Source organism: Condylura cristata, unplaced genomic scaffold, assembly GCF_000260355.1.
Source record: "Condylura cristata isolate star-nosed mole 26May11 unplaced genomic scaffold, ConCri1.0 scaffold00003, whole genome shotgun sequence".
Lineage (NCBI taxonomy): Eukaryota > Metazoa > Chordata > Mammalia > Eulipotyphla > Talpidae > Condylura > Condylura cristata.
In genome coordinates this window covers 28,264,523-28,279,014 of record NW_004567104.1, presented here as the reverse complement: position 1 = coordinate 28,279,014, position 14,492 = coordinate 28,264,523, and the positions used below count along the sequence as shown (strand labels likewise).

Genomic DNA, 14,492 nt, shown 5'->3' with positions numbered 1-14,492 from the left:
CAGAGTTGCAGCAGGCCAGAATGGGCCCAGACTAGGCCTAAAGTGTTTCCCTCCTCCCTAGTCACCTGCAAGCCCACAGAGGCCCAAGGCTGTCCACCACAGCATCCGAGGGATGTTCACACCTCTCCCACCCCCTCCACCAAGCTCTTTCAGTAGCAGTTCCAGAGGCCTTAACCTGTTCCGTTAAATTGTCCTCTTTATTCTCTCCCCATTAGTGTGCAAACAGAACCAGGGCAGTGCTACTCTTAAAAAATAACAAAATGTTTTATACACATTTCTGTATATACAACTGAACAACATTTTACATGTCCCTTTTGCACAGCAAAAGATATAAACATTCAGCTCTGAGAACACCGTTCATGTACAAAATAAAAGATGTCAAAATGCTTCACAACAGTGCAAAAATATTTCACACAGTATCATGGAGTGAGAGCTTTTGAGCAGGAGGAAGGTGTGTTTCTAAAGGAAAACTCCTTTTTAAGATATTAGATGTCTTTAACTGTAAACAAAATGCAACTTTCTTTCATCCCCCTCACCACAAACAGTTATTTGAGGAATTTGGCATAATTTCAAGGGTCTGATGCTGAGGTAAACAACCCAAGTTCTTGCACCAAAAAACTCTGGAGCATCAAAGCCTCAAACATTGTGAGAGCAAATTCTTCTGTAAAATGACAAGTGACAGTGTTAGACCCTCCCATTTAGGGGGACTTGGGGAGGAAGTTAACCTCTCCCACTCAGGCCCCAGCTGCCCCAAACAGGAAACAGGCTGGCAGAAACCTCAGACCTGCAGGTCTCTGCTCACTTCAGCAGGCCCTTCCCTTACCACCTACCTCAGAAGACTACCTCCTTCTCCTTCTGAGGTCCACCCCCCTCTCGAGCATCTCCCCACATTTCCATGAGAAACCCGAGTCCCACTTCAAGCAGAGTCAAATGCGCTGACCCGGGAGAGGCTGGGGGAACTGTGAGCCTCATATGTCCCGGTTCCCCTTTCTTGGGAGGGAGAGAGGGAGGTTGTGGAGATGATGAGTGGGGAGTCACGGTAGGGCGCCAAGGGCACGCAGGAAGTTGCACAGAGCTCAACCGGTGGGGGGTTCCTCTGGGTTGGCGCTGTTGGTCACACAGGGCCGGTCCCCGGCAGAGGTGGCGTCGGGGGCCCCGCCTTCGATGGAGCTCTCGCTACCGGTGCTCTCGCCAGACAACAGGCGCGTCACCCGCAAGTCGGCCTGCAGGCTGCGCACATCGTTGCCAAAACTGAGCTCACCCAGGTCGCTAATAAGCTGCGACAGTTCGGCCTTCATGTCGGAGGCACTGCCCAAGAGCAGAGGCGGTGGCCCAGCCCCGGGTCCCAGCGAGACCCCGCCGCCCCCCAGCGCCTCCTCGCGGCCACTCTCTAGCGTGTCTAACAAGTCCCCGCATTCGAAGTGCATGGCCACTACCAGCGCCCGCTGCGCCTCAGCCTCCTCCGCCGCCGCCGCCGGGTCCTCCACCCCGGCATGGCCATCCTCTTCCTCCTCCTCTTCCTCTTCCTCCTCCAGGCAGCCCTCGGTGTGCTCGTCTCCCTCTTCCTGCAGCTCCTGCTCCTGCTGTTCGCCAAGCAGGTCCTCGGTGATCGAGCCGAGCTTGGGCGCGCTGCGGCTGCGCTCCACCGGCGGCTTGTAGCAGCAAGGTCCGTGCAGGAGCAGCTTGCGCAGCGGCACTAGCGGGATAGTGTGCGCGCCCACCAATTCCTGCTGCTGGTGACGCGCGTCGTCCCGTCGCTTGAGCCGTTTAAATTCCGCCAGTGCGTTGGCCGACGTCTGGTAGAGCAGCAGGGCCATGGCCTGGGCCTTCTCGGGCTTAGACACCAGCACCGCGTGGCAGCGCAGCATCACTGCCTTGTGCTTCAGCTCGTGCCGGTACACCCAGGCGAAGACCTTGGGTAACCGCGCGTCAGCCACGCAGTAGGTAACGCGATGCAGCAGGTAGAGGTGTCCTGGGCGGCGCAGGGCGCGCTCCTCCGCGTGCACCATGCGGATCCCCTGCGCACTCACAGTCAGTTTCATCTTGGTGCCCTGACGGCCCGCCTCGCTCTTGCTCCAAATCTTGCCCACCGCTAGGTCGGTGCAGCCGTCGCCGCGCGCCTGGATGGTGGTGGCATTGCCCAGGTAGAGCACGGTGTAAGTGGGGTCCTCGCTGGTGATGTGTAGCTTCTTGCGCTTGGAGCGGAACATGCTGCCCACCCGGCTGAGCGCGCCTTCGGGGCACGCCCGCGCCAGCGAACTGAGCGCGGAGTAGTGCAGGCTCACCGCGTAGCCCTTGGGCTTGGCCGCCTGCCGCGGCGGCGCCTCGGCCAGCAGCTCGAACTTGTGCTTCTTCCACGGCAGCATCTCCGGAGGGCGCCCCGGCGCAGCTGGGCGGCGGCGGAGCGCGGGGTGTGAGCCCGCTGAGCCACCGGCCGCGGCTGGGCTCGGCCCGGCGATTCCGAAAAATAAAACTCGGTTGGGAGTGGCCGGGTGGTTGGACGTGGGGGTGGGAGCGTATAGTGCTCGGGAACCCCACAGAGGTAGGGCTGGAGGTTTTTTAAAGATATGGAAGTATTCGGCAGTGGGGGTGCTGGGGAGAGAGAAAAGCGCACTCACAGATTTACCCCAGCCCCGTAAAGGACGAGGGCGGAATCTCCGGCAAGCAAAACGAGAGAGTGGAGCGGAAAATGTCTTAGTAAAAGAGATGCGCGCGCGCAAATAAATAAAAGCCCCCAATAAAAGCAGCCGGGATGGTGCGAGAATCTGCAGGAAAACCGCGGGGAATGTCAAGAGGGTCCTCCCCCCTTGCCACCCCCGCTCACGCACTCAAACACACACACTCCCTCCCTCCCCGAGGCCAGCGCCAGAAATCGCGGAAACTCCACGGCTAGGGTGCCGAGGGGCCAGAGCTTCCCACCCCCAGGGGGTGTTGGAAACAAGCTGGTCGGGTCTCAAAATCAGCTGCTTGCCCCAAGAGCGATCAAACGGTGGGTCCGGCTGGCGGCGGCTGGCCCCGTGCAGCAGCAGCGCCTTGGCTCACTGCATCTTCACGCCGGCCAGACGCCGGGGATTTGGATTCCGCCGGCTCACTGTCCCGCCCGGCTCGGTCCCGGCAGAGCGGGGCTCCGGGGACGGGGCGCGCCCATGGTCGGCTCCCGCGACGACCGCTACTTCATTGCTTCCTCCTGCTGTCGGGTCCAACTCCAGTCCCGGGCTCCCCTCCGGCAGCTGCCCGCCTTTGTAGCGCGCCCCCTCCGGTGCGGCGAGACGTGGCCGGACGACCAGCCTCACATCCTTGCCGTCCGAGAGGAAGATCTCGGGTAAATATAGGCCGGCACAAACCATTCGCAGCGCGGGGACAGGGGAGAAGCTGAGGACAGGATCCGTTTCGGGCTTGGGCGCCCCGCGGGTTGCTGGTCTCTTAAAGGGGCCTAGTTGCAGCCATTGCTAGAGTTAATGCTAAAACAAGTCTAATTCGGCAATTCATCCCAAAATTACCATCCTGTCTTTTCTCTGCAAAAATCACCGAGACCTGGGGTTACCCGGCAGGAAAGGCAACTCCACCCCCAAGCTGAATTGCAGCTCACTGAATGTCTCCACCAGAAACTTCTGGTGGATATGATGGAAGGTGGGATTTGCAGCTACAATTTCTTTTGCAAAAGAAGGTTTGGAAAGTAGTGGTTTTTCCCCCTGTGACTGTTCTCTGGGAATGACTGAATGCTGTTGATACAATCCCCCCCCCCCAACACACACACCAGGATTTTATTATTAAAAAAAAAAACAAAAACAAAACAGGAAAGGCGAAGAATATGCCAAGACACACCATTACCATGGAACCCTTTCTCCTCAGTTAAGAAACAAGGTGAAAATTGAGGAGTGCTATGGGATGGTTGTCCTGAAAAATAGAGCAGGTAAATAAGGTACACTTCACTGCCTCCCCACCCCACTATCCCCTCCTGCAGTCAGGTCTGCATGTAGAGCAGTTTCTGAGAAACCTACAGTTTCTAAGTCTTCTGTAAGGTTAGAATTCAGTTTACTTTGGCAGGCCAGTCATTCCGTTGTCAACCAGTCGTTTTATCGTTGACATTTATTACATCATTTTGGATGAAAATTCATAGAAAAAAGTTGACATTTTTTATTTGAATGTCAAATAATGCCCACCACATTTCATGCTTTTTCCTGTGCTAGCTGGACGATGTAATTGTAGTCAGCGGCCTAGATTGACCCTTGGTTAGTCAACTCATTTCTGGGCCCTTGACACAACTTACTTGCCTCTACTGTTTCTTCAGTCAAAGCAAGAAAACACCTAGCTGGAATGTGTGATAAATATCCAGATGATCAAACTTCTAGGCTGGTCCTGGAAGACAGTGGACCCACTCCCCCCCACACCCCCCCCCACAGGCCCAGTCCACTGATAATCTCAGCTTTTGTGGTGGGTGCTAATTTCAGAACCATTGTAGTTCCTCCAAAGGATCCCCTGGCCCTCAACCTCAGCCAAATTTTTACCTTTCTTTGAACTCTGGCCCAGTTTTCTATCATTGGTACAGAGTTTTCATTTAACTAATTTTTCTGAGTACCTTCTGGTGCCAGGTCTGAACTAGGAGCACCAGGAAGCTCTCAGACCTATGAAGGGACAAACTCCACCCAACTCTGGGCTTCCACTGCTCAGCGTAGGTATCTCCTAGTGTCTCATACAACACCCAACTTGTTGCTGAATTAATGAGTGAGGCATGCATACGAACAAGAAGATGAAGTGAGTCATACATCCTGACAAAGGCCCCAAATACATGAGAAACTGGAAGATGAAGCAGTTCGTTGAGAACAGATAAATCAGAAAAGTCTTCACAGAAGTGGTGACATTTGAAGGATGAACAGTATTTCCCAAAACAGGAAAGGATAAAAGGGCTTCCTGGGCATAGAGAAGAGAAAGAATGTGGAAATATGCACATTAGGATGGAGTTTTAATGATTGTAGCAATGAGGGAAAAATATTTTCTGATCAAGTAAGAAAGTTTCTTGATCATGCTTCTTGAGCCCTCTAATCTCTGAGGGAAGGAATGGTCTTTTCATGGTCAACTGGCTGAAAGTGTCATTAGAGCAGCTCTGATGCCATATTCTGAAGCCATACTGATGGTTAATGGAGGCAGAAAGCAGGCGTGGTATTGCAATGAGCTAGTTAGTTCTATAATAAGCCATTTAAGCCAAGGTTAACTCCTCTTCTGCTCAAATTTCTGGAATATCTTGCAGATGCGATGAAGTACGTGCTCCAAACAAAAAATTCCAGTGAAAACACATCAACTTAACCTGCCTTGACTGCTCTCCAGCTGGCACATAACCTCAAAGAATAAACTCGCAGAAATAGACATCATGTTTAAGCAGTTAATGTTTCCAAATTGCTCAGAGGTCCGAGAGTCAGAAAGACTGGAGGTGCAGAGAGAGCTAAAACTGCTATCATTCTCTGCAAGGGCCACCACCCTGGACCTCATGTGTTGGCAGGAAACCAGTGGACTTCAGTGGCAAAGAGGATTCCTCTGGTAGGCCAGACTTTTTAGAGGCAATGAGCATGTCGGTCCCAGATGCACTCACTGGCCCACACTAAAGCACCTGTGGACTGGTCTTTGCCACATCTGGACTGTTTTTCACACCTTCTTAATAAGTTTGTTTTCACCCTCAAAGGACATTGAAGTTCTAGGCAAAGGAACTAAGGCAGAGGCCCAGGCTGTCTCCAGGGGCCTGGGCCTAGCCTGCTCATTGCCTGTTTATCCTGGAAAACAGGCTGCCTCACCTCAGAAAGTACATAAAACAACTAGGGCTGTTTCTCCAGCTGAGGAAGCTGGTGGCGCTATTTCTGAGCCCACATCTCAGGTCTAAGACACCGGGCAGTTCCAGAACAGAACAGCAAAGTCGAGTTAGGAAAGGACTAAGAATTGCATGATTGCAGGCTGAGCTTTTTTTAATGGCACTGCCCCACCTACTGGTGCCTGGAAGAAGTGCCACTTTGCGAGATGGTTTCTCCTAGAACCTGCTAAGCCAGTGGTTGAATCAACACTCAACCATGTCAGAGCCAAAAAGAAACCCAGCGTCTAGCCTGACATCAGAAAGTTAGCTTTTAGCTCCCAGAAAGCTTCTAGCTGGCTTTCTCTTAATTTATTTCTTGTCCAGTGCTCCTGCTCTGCATCCCTCCCCAGTATCCCAACGAATGAGCTTTGACTTAGAGACAACAAATAATGGGTCTGAAATTTTCAAAGTCATTCAACAATTATTTCTTAAGAGTCTGTTGTGGATGTTGTGTAGTTGTGGTGGATTGAGCTCAAGAAAACAGGGCTTTCCCCTGTGCAATTTATCTCTATGCACCCATATTATGCTGATAATAAACAACAAAATATCAGATCATGCTAAGTCTTTAAAGAAAGGGAAGCCTTGTCAGGAGTAGAAGGTGGCTGGCTTGGACCACATAGCTATGAAAGGAGTCTCTGGGCAGAGACCCAAATGACATGGACCTCTCAAAGATAGGGGGCAGAATGTTCTAGAAAATGTTGACCAATATAATGTGAACACTTGAAATGTAGTTGGTCCAAATTGAGGTGTGATACAAGTGTGGAATACTGGATTTTAAAGACTTAGTAAGATGGAAGTATCAAAGATCTCAGTTTGTAGTAATTACAGATTGAATAATATTATGATTATGTTGCATTAAACAGATTATCCTTTACCTTCTCTAATGTGGAAACTAGGCCATATACAACTACACATATGGACAGCACGGTGCCAGGCAAAGGGCATCGCTACTGTGAAGTCCACAGAGGGGCAAAGAGCCCATGGGTTTAAGGACTCTCACTTTAAAAACCCCCAGCATGATGATAGCCTCTTATCTTTCCAGCCCTCTTCACTCTTGACTCAGACCACATCAGTCCTTCAGCTTGCACAGTACATCTGAGATTTACATCAGTCTTCCTCACAGTGTCAACTCTGGCTGATTCAAATCCCTGAGCAAATTCCCGAGTCCCACCCCTAACTCAGAACTTCTGGAGTTGACGGCAAGGAATGAGCATTAAACTCCTCCAGGACTGAACATATATGAGAGTTTGGCATCTCTATCTAGCCCACATCATTTCTTCCACTATTAATGCTTTCCTTTTCTCTTCTCTTCCTCTTCCCTCCCATCCAAGAACTTCCAGATGAGCTTCAGGTCCACATCGGGTCCACAGATATATACCACATTTCCCCAGGGGAGCCCCAATCTTAGACCACGACCTGCTTCTGGAGCTGGATACCGTGTCAGTGTGTGGTAAGTATTTGCGGAATGAATGTTAACCACTATCACAAGCACAGAAGTACAATGTCAGTACTGGAAAGGCCCTTTATATGATCTAGTTGATCTCCCTTGACTTTACATATAAGGAAGATGAGTCCCTACGAGTGCAGGTACATGGTCATAGTTATGTACAAGCCAAGTCAAGATTAGGACCTACAGGTCCCGATATCAATTCTCTCATCTGCAAGAAATGGCTCCTGCACATGAGGGTTAGTATCGATCACTAATAACTTGGGTAAAAGCAACGCAAGGCACTTAACTTCAGGCAAACATAAAACCAGAAACTTTTAAACTCAAAAATGTGCAGAATACATGTTGTACTCTGTGTCCCCGTCCATGAAGGGCTGTGTTGGAATTCATGGAGGACTGAGCAGGAGCAGTCCTGTGTCCAAACACAATTCTCCTGTGTCCTCACCTAGCTGCCACTTCCTGGCCTCTGAATGAAATGTCCCCTGGTTACTGCCTCTGTAGCGCCAGCAGGCTTTCTATGATCCGGTAAAGGAGGCGGCCCAGAGCCCTCAGTGGCTTTTCAGCTTTTAGTGATCTTTCTACACCATTTGTAGTAAGGTATGGGGGTGTGGGGGGGAGGGGCTTGCCAGACTTGCCAGCCCCCTGAGGATCTTCACTCCTTCTGGGCTCTTTGGCGTTCTCTCGTGGCCTCATCGCTAGTCTTTACTGCTCTCTGCAGTGCGGCCTCTGAGGCCACGCTGTTCTCTGCTGTCGCCCTTATAGGCACAGTCTCTTATAAACTCAGGTGCTCCCACTCACATGTGCCCAAGGCACAACCCCGGTGCCGCCATCAGGCACACGTGTAAGACCACAGGTGTCAGCTATTGATGCTACTTGGGGAAGGGTGGGAAAACCTGATCGCTTTCATTTACCCTACACTCTCCCTGTCACTCACGATGTTCTAGTTAAGCATGATTGTCATGGGAGCTGCAGTGGTTCATTGCTCCTCTGCACTGGCCAGTAATCCTTGACCCCTCTCGTGTTTTCGTTTCAAAAGCAATGTGCATTGAAGCAATGCTCATTTTTTCCAGAAATGGCATGAAGAAATAGAAGTGAAATTAAAGTATGTAGTCAGTGCTAAGAGATTTTCAATTGAGGACAGAGGATATCGCACAGCTTGTGTTTTCGTTTGTCCTTTGTTGTGTGGACCTGGCATGTCTTTGGCTGGGCTCTGCAAATAAACTGGCAGAGTCACAACGATTGAATCACAAATTGCTACAATGGCCTTTCCCCTCTAGATGCAGGACAGATACACATGGTCTCGCCCTTATGGGATTTATAATCTGGCATTGTTTGATTCACTGGGGACGCAGCAGGCACATTTGTTAAACTATCAGGGATGAGACACAGATGCTGTGTTTGAGCTGAGGTACTGAAGGCTGAGCGAATACAAAGCAACCTAAGAGCATGGAGGGGGAAAATAACTTTCACAAAGCAGTAATGAGAAAAGGGTCCACTCTGGAAGGAGCGGGTTTCATACTAACCATTAAAGCATGGCAGGTTGCTACAGACAGAGATGGGAGAGAAGTTCAGAGGGAAGAAATGGCTCTTGCAGATGATGTGTTTGATCACTAATCAAACAGGATAAAAGCAAGGAAGTGAAGCATCCTGAGCCCCTGCCATGTGCCAGAAACTAGCTAAGTGCTTCAGACCTATCAGGACATTTCATCTCACTACAGTGTTGTGAGAGCCTTGCTATTCGCATCATTTGGCAGAGGTAAAGGACTGAGGATTGGAGTTCTTAAGAAACTTGCTTAAAATCTCCAAAGACGATGCTCTTGTGTTTGAGTCAGGTCAGGGCCTGACTCCTGAGGACCTTGAATGGCAGACGGAGGCGTCTTCCAGACTGTGGTGAGTCACTGGCAGCATTTGAGCAGAGACATGCTATGATCAGAGCTAGAATTTAGACACCCATAACCCAGCCCTGACTTGCTGAGGGTCCCCAGAGCAAGATGCTGCCCCTCTCCAGCTTTCCCAGAGTGTGAACTGAACAAAGCCCCTTCCAGTTCTGAGACTACAGACAGTTGTAGTGGCTTCCTATAACAAATTCCCATAAGGAGGGTAGCTTAAAACAACAGAGATTTTTTGTTCATGGTTCTGCAAGCTAGAAGAACAAAGCATTCTGCCTTGCTGGTTTCTTCTTAGATTCTGGAGATTGCTGGAACCCTTGTCATTCCTTGTAGCTGCCTCATTCCAGTCTCTACCTCCATCCTCACAGCACGTTCTCCCCCATCTGTGTGTCCAAATGTGTGTCTCCTTATAAGATCTCTTGATATTGTGTAAGGACACACCCTAATCCAGCACAACCTAATCTTCACTTGATTACATCTACAAAGACCCTATTTCCAAATAAGTTGACATTTACAGGGACCTGGGATAAAGACTCAAGGATATATTCTTGAAAGACACATTCAACTGCAAAGAATGCATGACAAGGCACAGCAGGAGTGAGAAGGGAGAAATAAACAAGTCAGACGTCACAAACTCTAGAGGTGACCCCAAAGCCCAAACTCGCCATGTTTTCAACATGATCCTTGTTTGCCATAAAGCCTCTCCTCTCATGAACTACTATCTTGGAATTTGTACTACCAGAAGCACAGAAAGAGGGGCCAGGTGGAAGAAAGAGAACTCACTACCACTAAGTGGTTCATTTTAAGGTGGAAACCTGGGACCTCAATATTTCCACTTACAATAATAGTGTTAACTAAGGATGACTGAAACTTCCAGATGGTAGTTTACTCTTCCCTCAACCTTCAATGAGGCAAAATGTCGACTTCACCCCCAGTGACATGGTGAAGGCACCATCCTGCTATTTCCAGTGTAGGCATCCATTCTGAGGCCAGCACTGTTCCCGGGGTTATTTTAGATACCAGAGTGAGACAAAGTAAGGAATCATTAAGCCTTCAGCACCCATTTGGATGCATGAGCCTGCTTTAGGACATCCTAACACTTGATTATCTAGTCTTTTCTTGAACAGTCCTGGTGCAGAAAGCTCATTACCTTCCAAATTTGTCCTTGCCATCTTAGAAGCACTCTGATTTTCAGGAGGTTCAAACAAATGGACTTACAGCTGTGACTTTGGAATTTTACCCATGTTCTAGTTCTGGCTGCCTTGTGTCAAATCAGAAAAAGCTTCTCTCCCTTCTTTATGGCAGTCCTTCCCATAAGAGAAATAGCTTCCGTATACCTTGGGGCACCCTTTCCTAAAGTTAGTCTACCTCCTTACTTTTCCTCACCATCCAAGATGACCTGCTACCACGTATTAATGTATTTATTGAGTGATTTGGAGGAGTGGCCACGTTTAGAGTTGAAAAATAAAACCCCAGTGTTAGAAGTCTCTCCTGGTGGTGTAGGGACTGACCAGTGGCAGAGTTCATCACCCCCCAGTGACTCCATCTATTGGGTAGATCTCTCGTCCCACTGATGACTTGTAAAGTATAAGCTTGTGGGGCCTTGGGGCTTGTCCAATACTGACTCCCCAGAGCCTCGTGATGAAGTGTGTGAGTGAATGAATGAATGAAACCTAGTGAGGTTCTAGAGTTGGTGATTATTAATTATACTTCCAACCTCTTTTAATTTGTTTTACTTTGCTTCACTTGATTGGGACTCAATTTCTACAACTAAAATTTCAGAAAAATAACAGCTATCTTTCTCAATTGACCCTGTGAGAAAAAAAAAATAATTGCCAAGTCATTTATGAATAAAAAAAATCCTAGATATTCCATATACAACAAGAGTTGGGGAAAATTTTCATGGGTTCATATATAATATCTACAGGTTCTTATGGCTGTGTCACTGAAGAGGTCTAGTACACTTTCATTGCATACATGGTGACTTGCACAAGCAAGTAACCCATGTTAGATTGACACAACTCAAATGAATCATTTGTAATAATCACAAATAACTAGCTGCTAAATTGCTGAAAACTAACCTATGTGTGAGAATCCACCCGTTTTCTCCAGGGATGAATTAAGAATAGCAGATAATAGAGGGTGTTTCCCTACTGATTCACTCTGCAGACTGCCAGACTTCTCTTTACACAACTCTCAGCCTTATGCAAACTGTTCTCATGCCCTTTTAGAAGGTGGTGTAGCAAATGGGAGAATGGGAGGGGCAGGGTAGTAGGCATCCCTCGGGACAATTTTTCTGCCAGTGATACATTTTCGGCCAACAGGTGAAAAGAAAATAGCAGAAACCTACCCACAGTCTTGTCTCCCTCCCTCAGACAGAGGCAGAGCCCAGAGGCACAACTGCATGGGGCTGGGAAAGCTGCTTTAAGGGTCGTTCCTGCGTGTGAGTTTCAGGACGTGTAACTAAATTTGTTTAGCCACAGTAGATCAATTATTATGCAACATCATGAATGAGGAAAGTTTCTATGTTGGAAGCTGAATATGAGGCTGCCATTTTCAAAATCAATGCAACCTTCTCCAGTGATCAATTGTGTTCATAGAGTCCTGGCTTGGGCAGAAGGATTCAGAGGGGGGAATCAGAGGATCTGACCAGCCTGGCGGTTGAGCGTTTCCACTGCCATGACAAAGTGATGAGGGGAGTTCGGCAGGGTTGTGTGTTGTTCCCTGATGTGTGTGAGTGCAATGGCTTCTCAGTTGGAGAGCAAGGACCAGTGCTGATTCATCTCTTCAGTTCTCTCATTCAGGCAGCAGCTAGCACCTTGCTCCATCCTCCCCGTCTCTCACCCTCATCACGTGCCCCTCAACCTCACTTGATTCCTCTGACCTTTATTCTTTTTCTGTCTGCACCTTCAGTGCCCTTTCTCCTTGCCCTTCTCATTGAACTAGTCTCATAATGCCTCAACATGGATCAATTATATACATCTGCATTCTCACCTGCGTTGACCAGTCACGGGGTGGTGAGGGGGGAGGAGTTGTTCAGTTCTGAATATGGGTCCCCCACAAACTAGTAAGCAATGATGCTGCAATAAACCTTATTTGACACCTCTGCATAACAGGAGTTATTATTCCCATAGCAGAGAAGAAAACTGAGGCTCACTAGGTTCTTTTTCAATGGTAGGTTTGAGGAACATCTTAGAGGAAATATTCAAATTATTTGTGCCTTCTTTATTCATCAGCTAATAAGTCAACTATTTTAATCTTACAATGTTACTGTCTTTTTTTTTAACTCCTCCATGGTCTTAAGTAAATTATCACTTTATATCAAGATTTTTTTGGAGCCTGTGAGAAGAATGATAAAGAAGCAAAAAAATTGCTTTCTCTAAATCTGAAAAAGAAAATGAGAATGAAGCCCCAGGTTCCTGACTGCGCTCTTAAGAATGAGATGGCTGGTTTCTTTATATCATCTATTATTAATATCATCATCATTAGAATGTAAAATCCATTTAATATTATGAGTTAGCTTTATCCTTAACTGCTCAGTTCCAAGAGAATGTCAGAAACTGTCTCCTAATTCCCTTCCACAGATCTTATCTTACTTCTAGAGATTATGTTTAAGTTTTTAAACAAACTGTTTCTAAAGTGGGGAATGGGAAAAACCATATCCTGGCGCATTCCTTTGCTAAGCTGTGCACACTGCTTCCCCAAAGTCTCGCCAACTGCTCTTCAGCTTACCAACAATTTCCCAAAGCTCACTCCATTCACTAAGAGGTGTAGCACATAGTGGGCGTGGCAGGGAATCCACCTGTCCGTGAGTGATAGGGTCCCAGCTCTGCTTGTCTCTACTTTGCTTTCACTGTTAACCAGTCCACTTCCATATGTTTACCTGCATCAGAGGGAGCAGACTTATTTGTTACTCAAGTGTGGCCCGTGGACTAGACCAGAAACATCACCATCACCTGGAACCCTGTTAGAGGTACAGAGACCAGAGCACCACCCCAGACCTTATTAATCAGAATCTGCATATTAATGAGATTCTCGGGGGATTCTTCTGCACAGTAAATTCAGAGACGTCCTAGGTTTTAAAATAACATTAACGACCTCCATTCTATCCTTTCTCCAGGAGCGTTACATTATCGTGAGGAGACCTGTTTTTTTTATTTCAGTTACAATATGGGCAAGCTGCTCCCTTTCTGAAAATTTACGTGGTTCTGCCCACTCATGAAAACTTAGGTAAAAAGCCCACACCCACACAAACCGCCTTTAAATATTCCCATATAGAGACATCAAAGTGTGAGGTGAAAACTTAAAGCCTGGGCCGCGTAGTGGAGTGGGTTCAAAATTTTAACTTTAACTTATAGAAATTCTGGGCCCTCCCTGATGACAGAAGGGATTAGGACGTAGCACTGCAAGCTGGACGCAACACTGCAAACTGGACGCAGCCGCTTCAGTGCGAGTTCCATCGGGCCCCGGAGGTGACCCACATGGTGGCAGACCTAGCCTGTCTTGCCCACAGCTCCTCCCCTCAGCAGTGTACTTTGTCAATCTGCCTATTCTGCTCCCACTCTGTCTCTGGTGAGTCCTCTCTCACCACTCCTGCACCTCTGGTTTGTACCCCAGTTCTGTATGCATAAATAAATATTTTTTAAATTTATAGAATTTATTCTCAACAATTTTAAATGGTACCTTTAAACTTTTTAAAATTTATATAAAGTATTTGTATTAAAGCAGATAGGCTTTTCTTTCTTTTATTTTCAACACTACCAAGCTATGGAAACATCATTATTCGTGCTTCCATTCCCATGCAGGCAGGGGCTTTCTTCCCAATTCGCAGCTGGAAAAGACTTAAACATGAGAGCTATAGAGTCGCAGGGTTTGGCGGCCGCGAGGGCATGCCTAGGAACTGAAGACAAGCGCCTGCAAACAATCCCACCTAACGCCGCAGAAATACTAAGCAGCCCGAGGCTCCGCCTCCTCGGACGAAAACAGCCTGGAGGCGAGATAAGTACCTCGCGCGTAAACGGACACATTTTCCAGATCTCCTAGTTCCTCACCGGACGCTAAAGACCGTCGCACAAGACTGGAAGGTACCATCTTTTTGATTCCATCATCCTATCAAAATTGGAGATATTCGTAGGGACATCTAAAGAAATTACGTTCCAGACCATTCTGTACTTATTTTCTAACAAACTGGCGAGTGTAAGATAGTTAAAGGGCAATTCTGAGCAAATTACCCCAATTTCATCTGAGACCTAAATTCTTTGGGCTCGCTCAAACGTTACTTCCGGTATCGTGCGCCCTGAATCCCGGAAAACGCGTG

General features: G+C 48.0%; 1 protein-coding gene across 1 annotated transcript; it reads right to left on the bottom strand.

The window, feature by feature from the left end:
• Positions 1 to 248: 248 nt before the first annotated feature.
• FAM43A (family with sequence similarity 43, member A) lies at positions 249 to 3,263 on the bottom strand. Its single transcript, XM_004675417.2, has one exon. The coding sequence runs from the start codon at positions 2,364 to 2,366 to the stop codon at positions 1,077 to 1,079; it is 1,290 nt and encodes a 429-aa protein (XP_004675474.1). The 5' UTR covers positions 2,367 to 3,263; the 3' UTR covers positions 249 to 1,076.
• Positions 3,264 to 14,492: the final 11,229 nt, after the last annotated feature.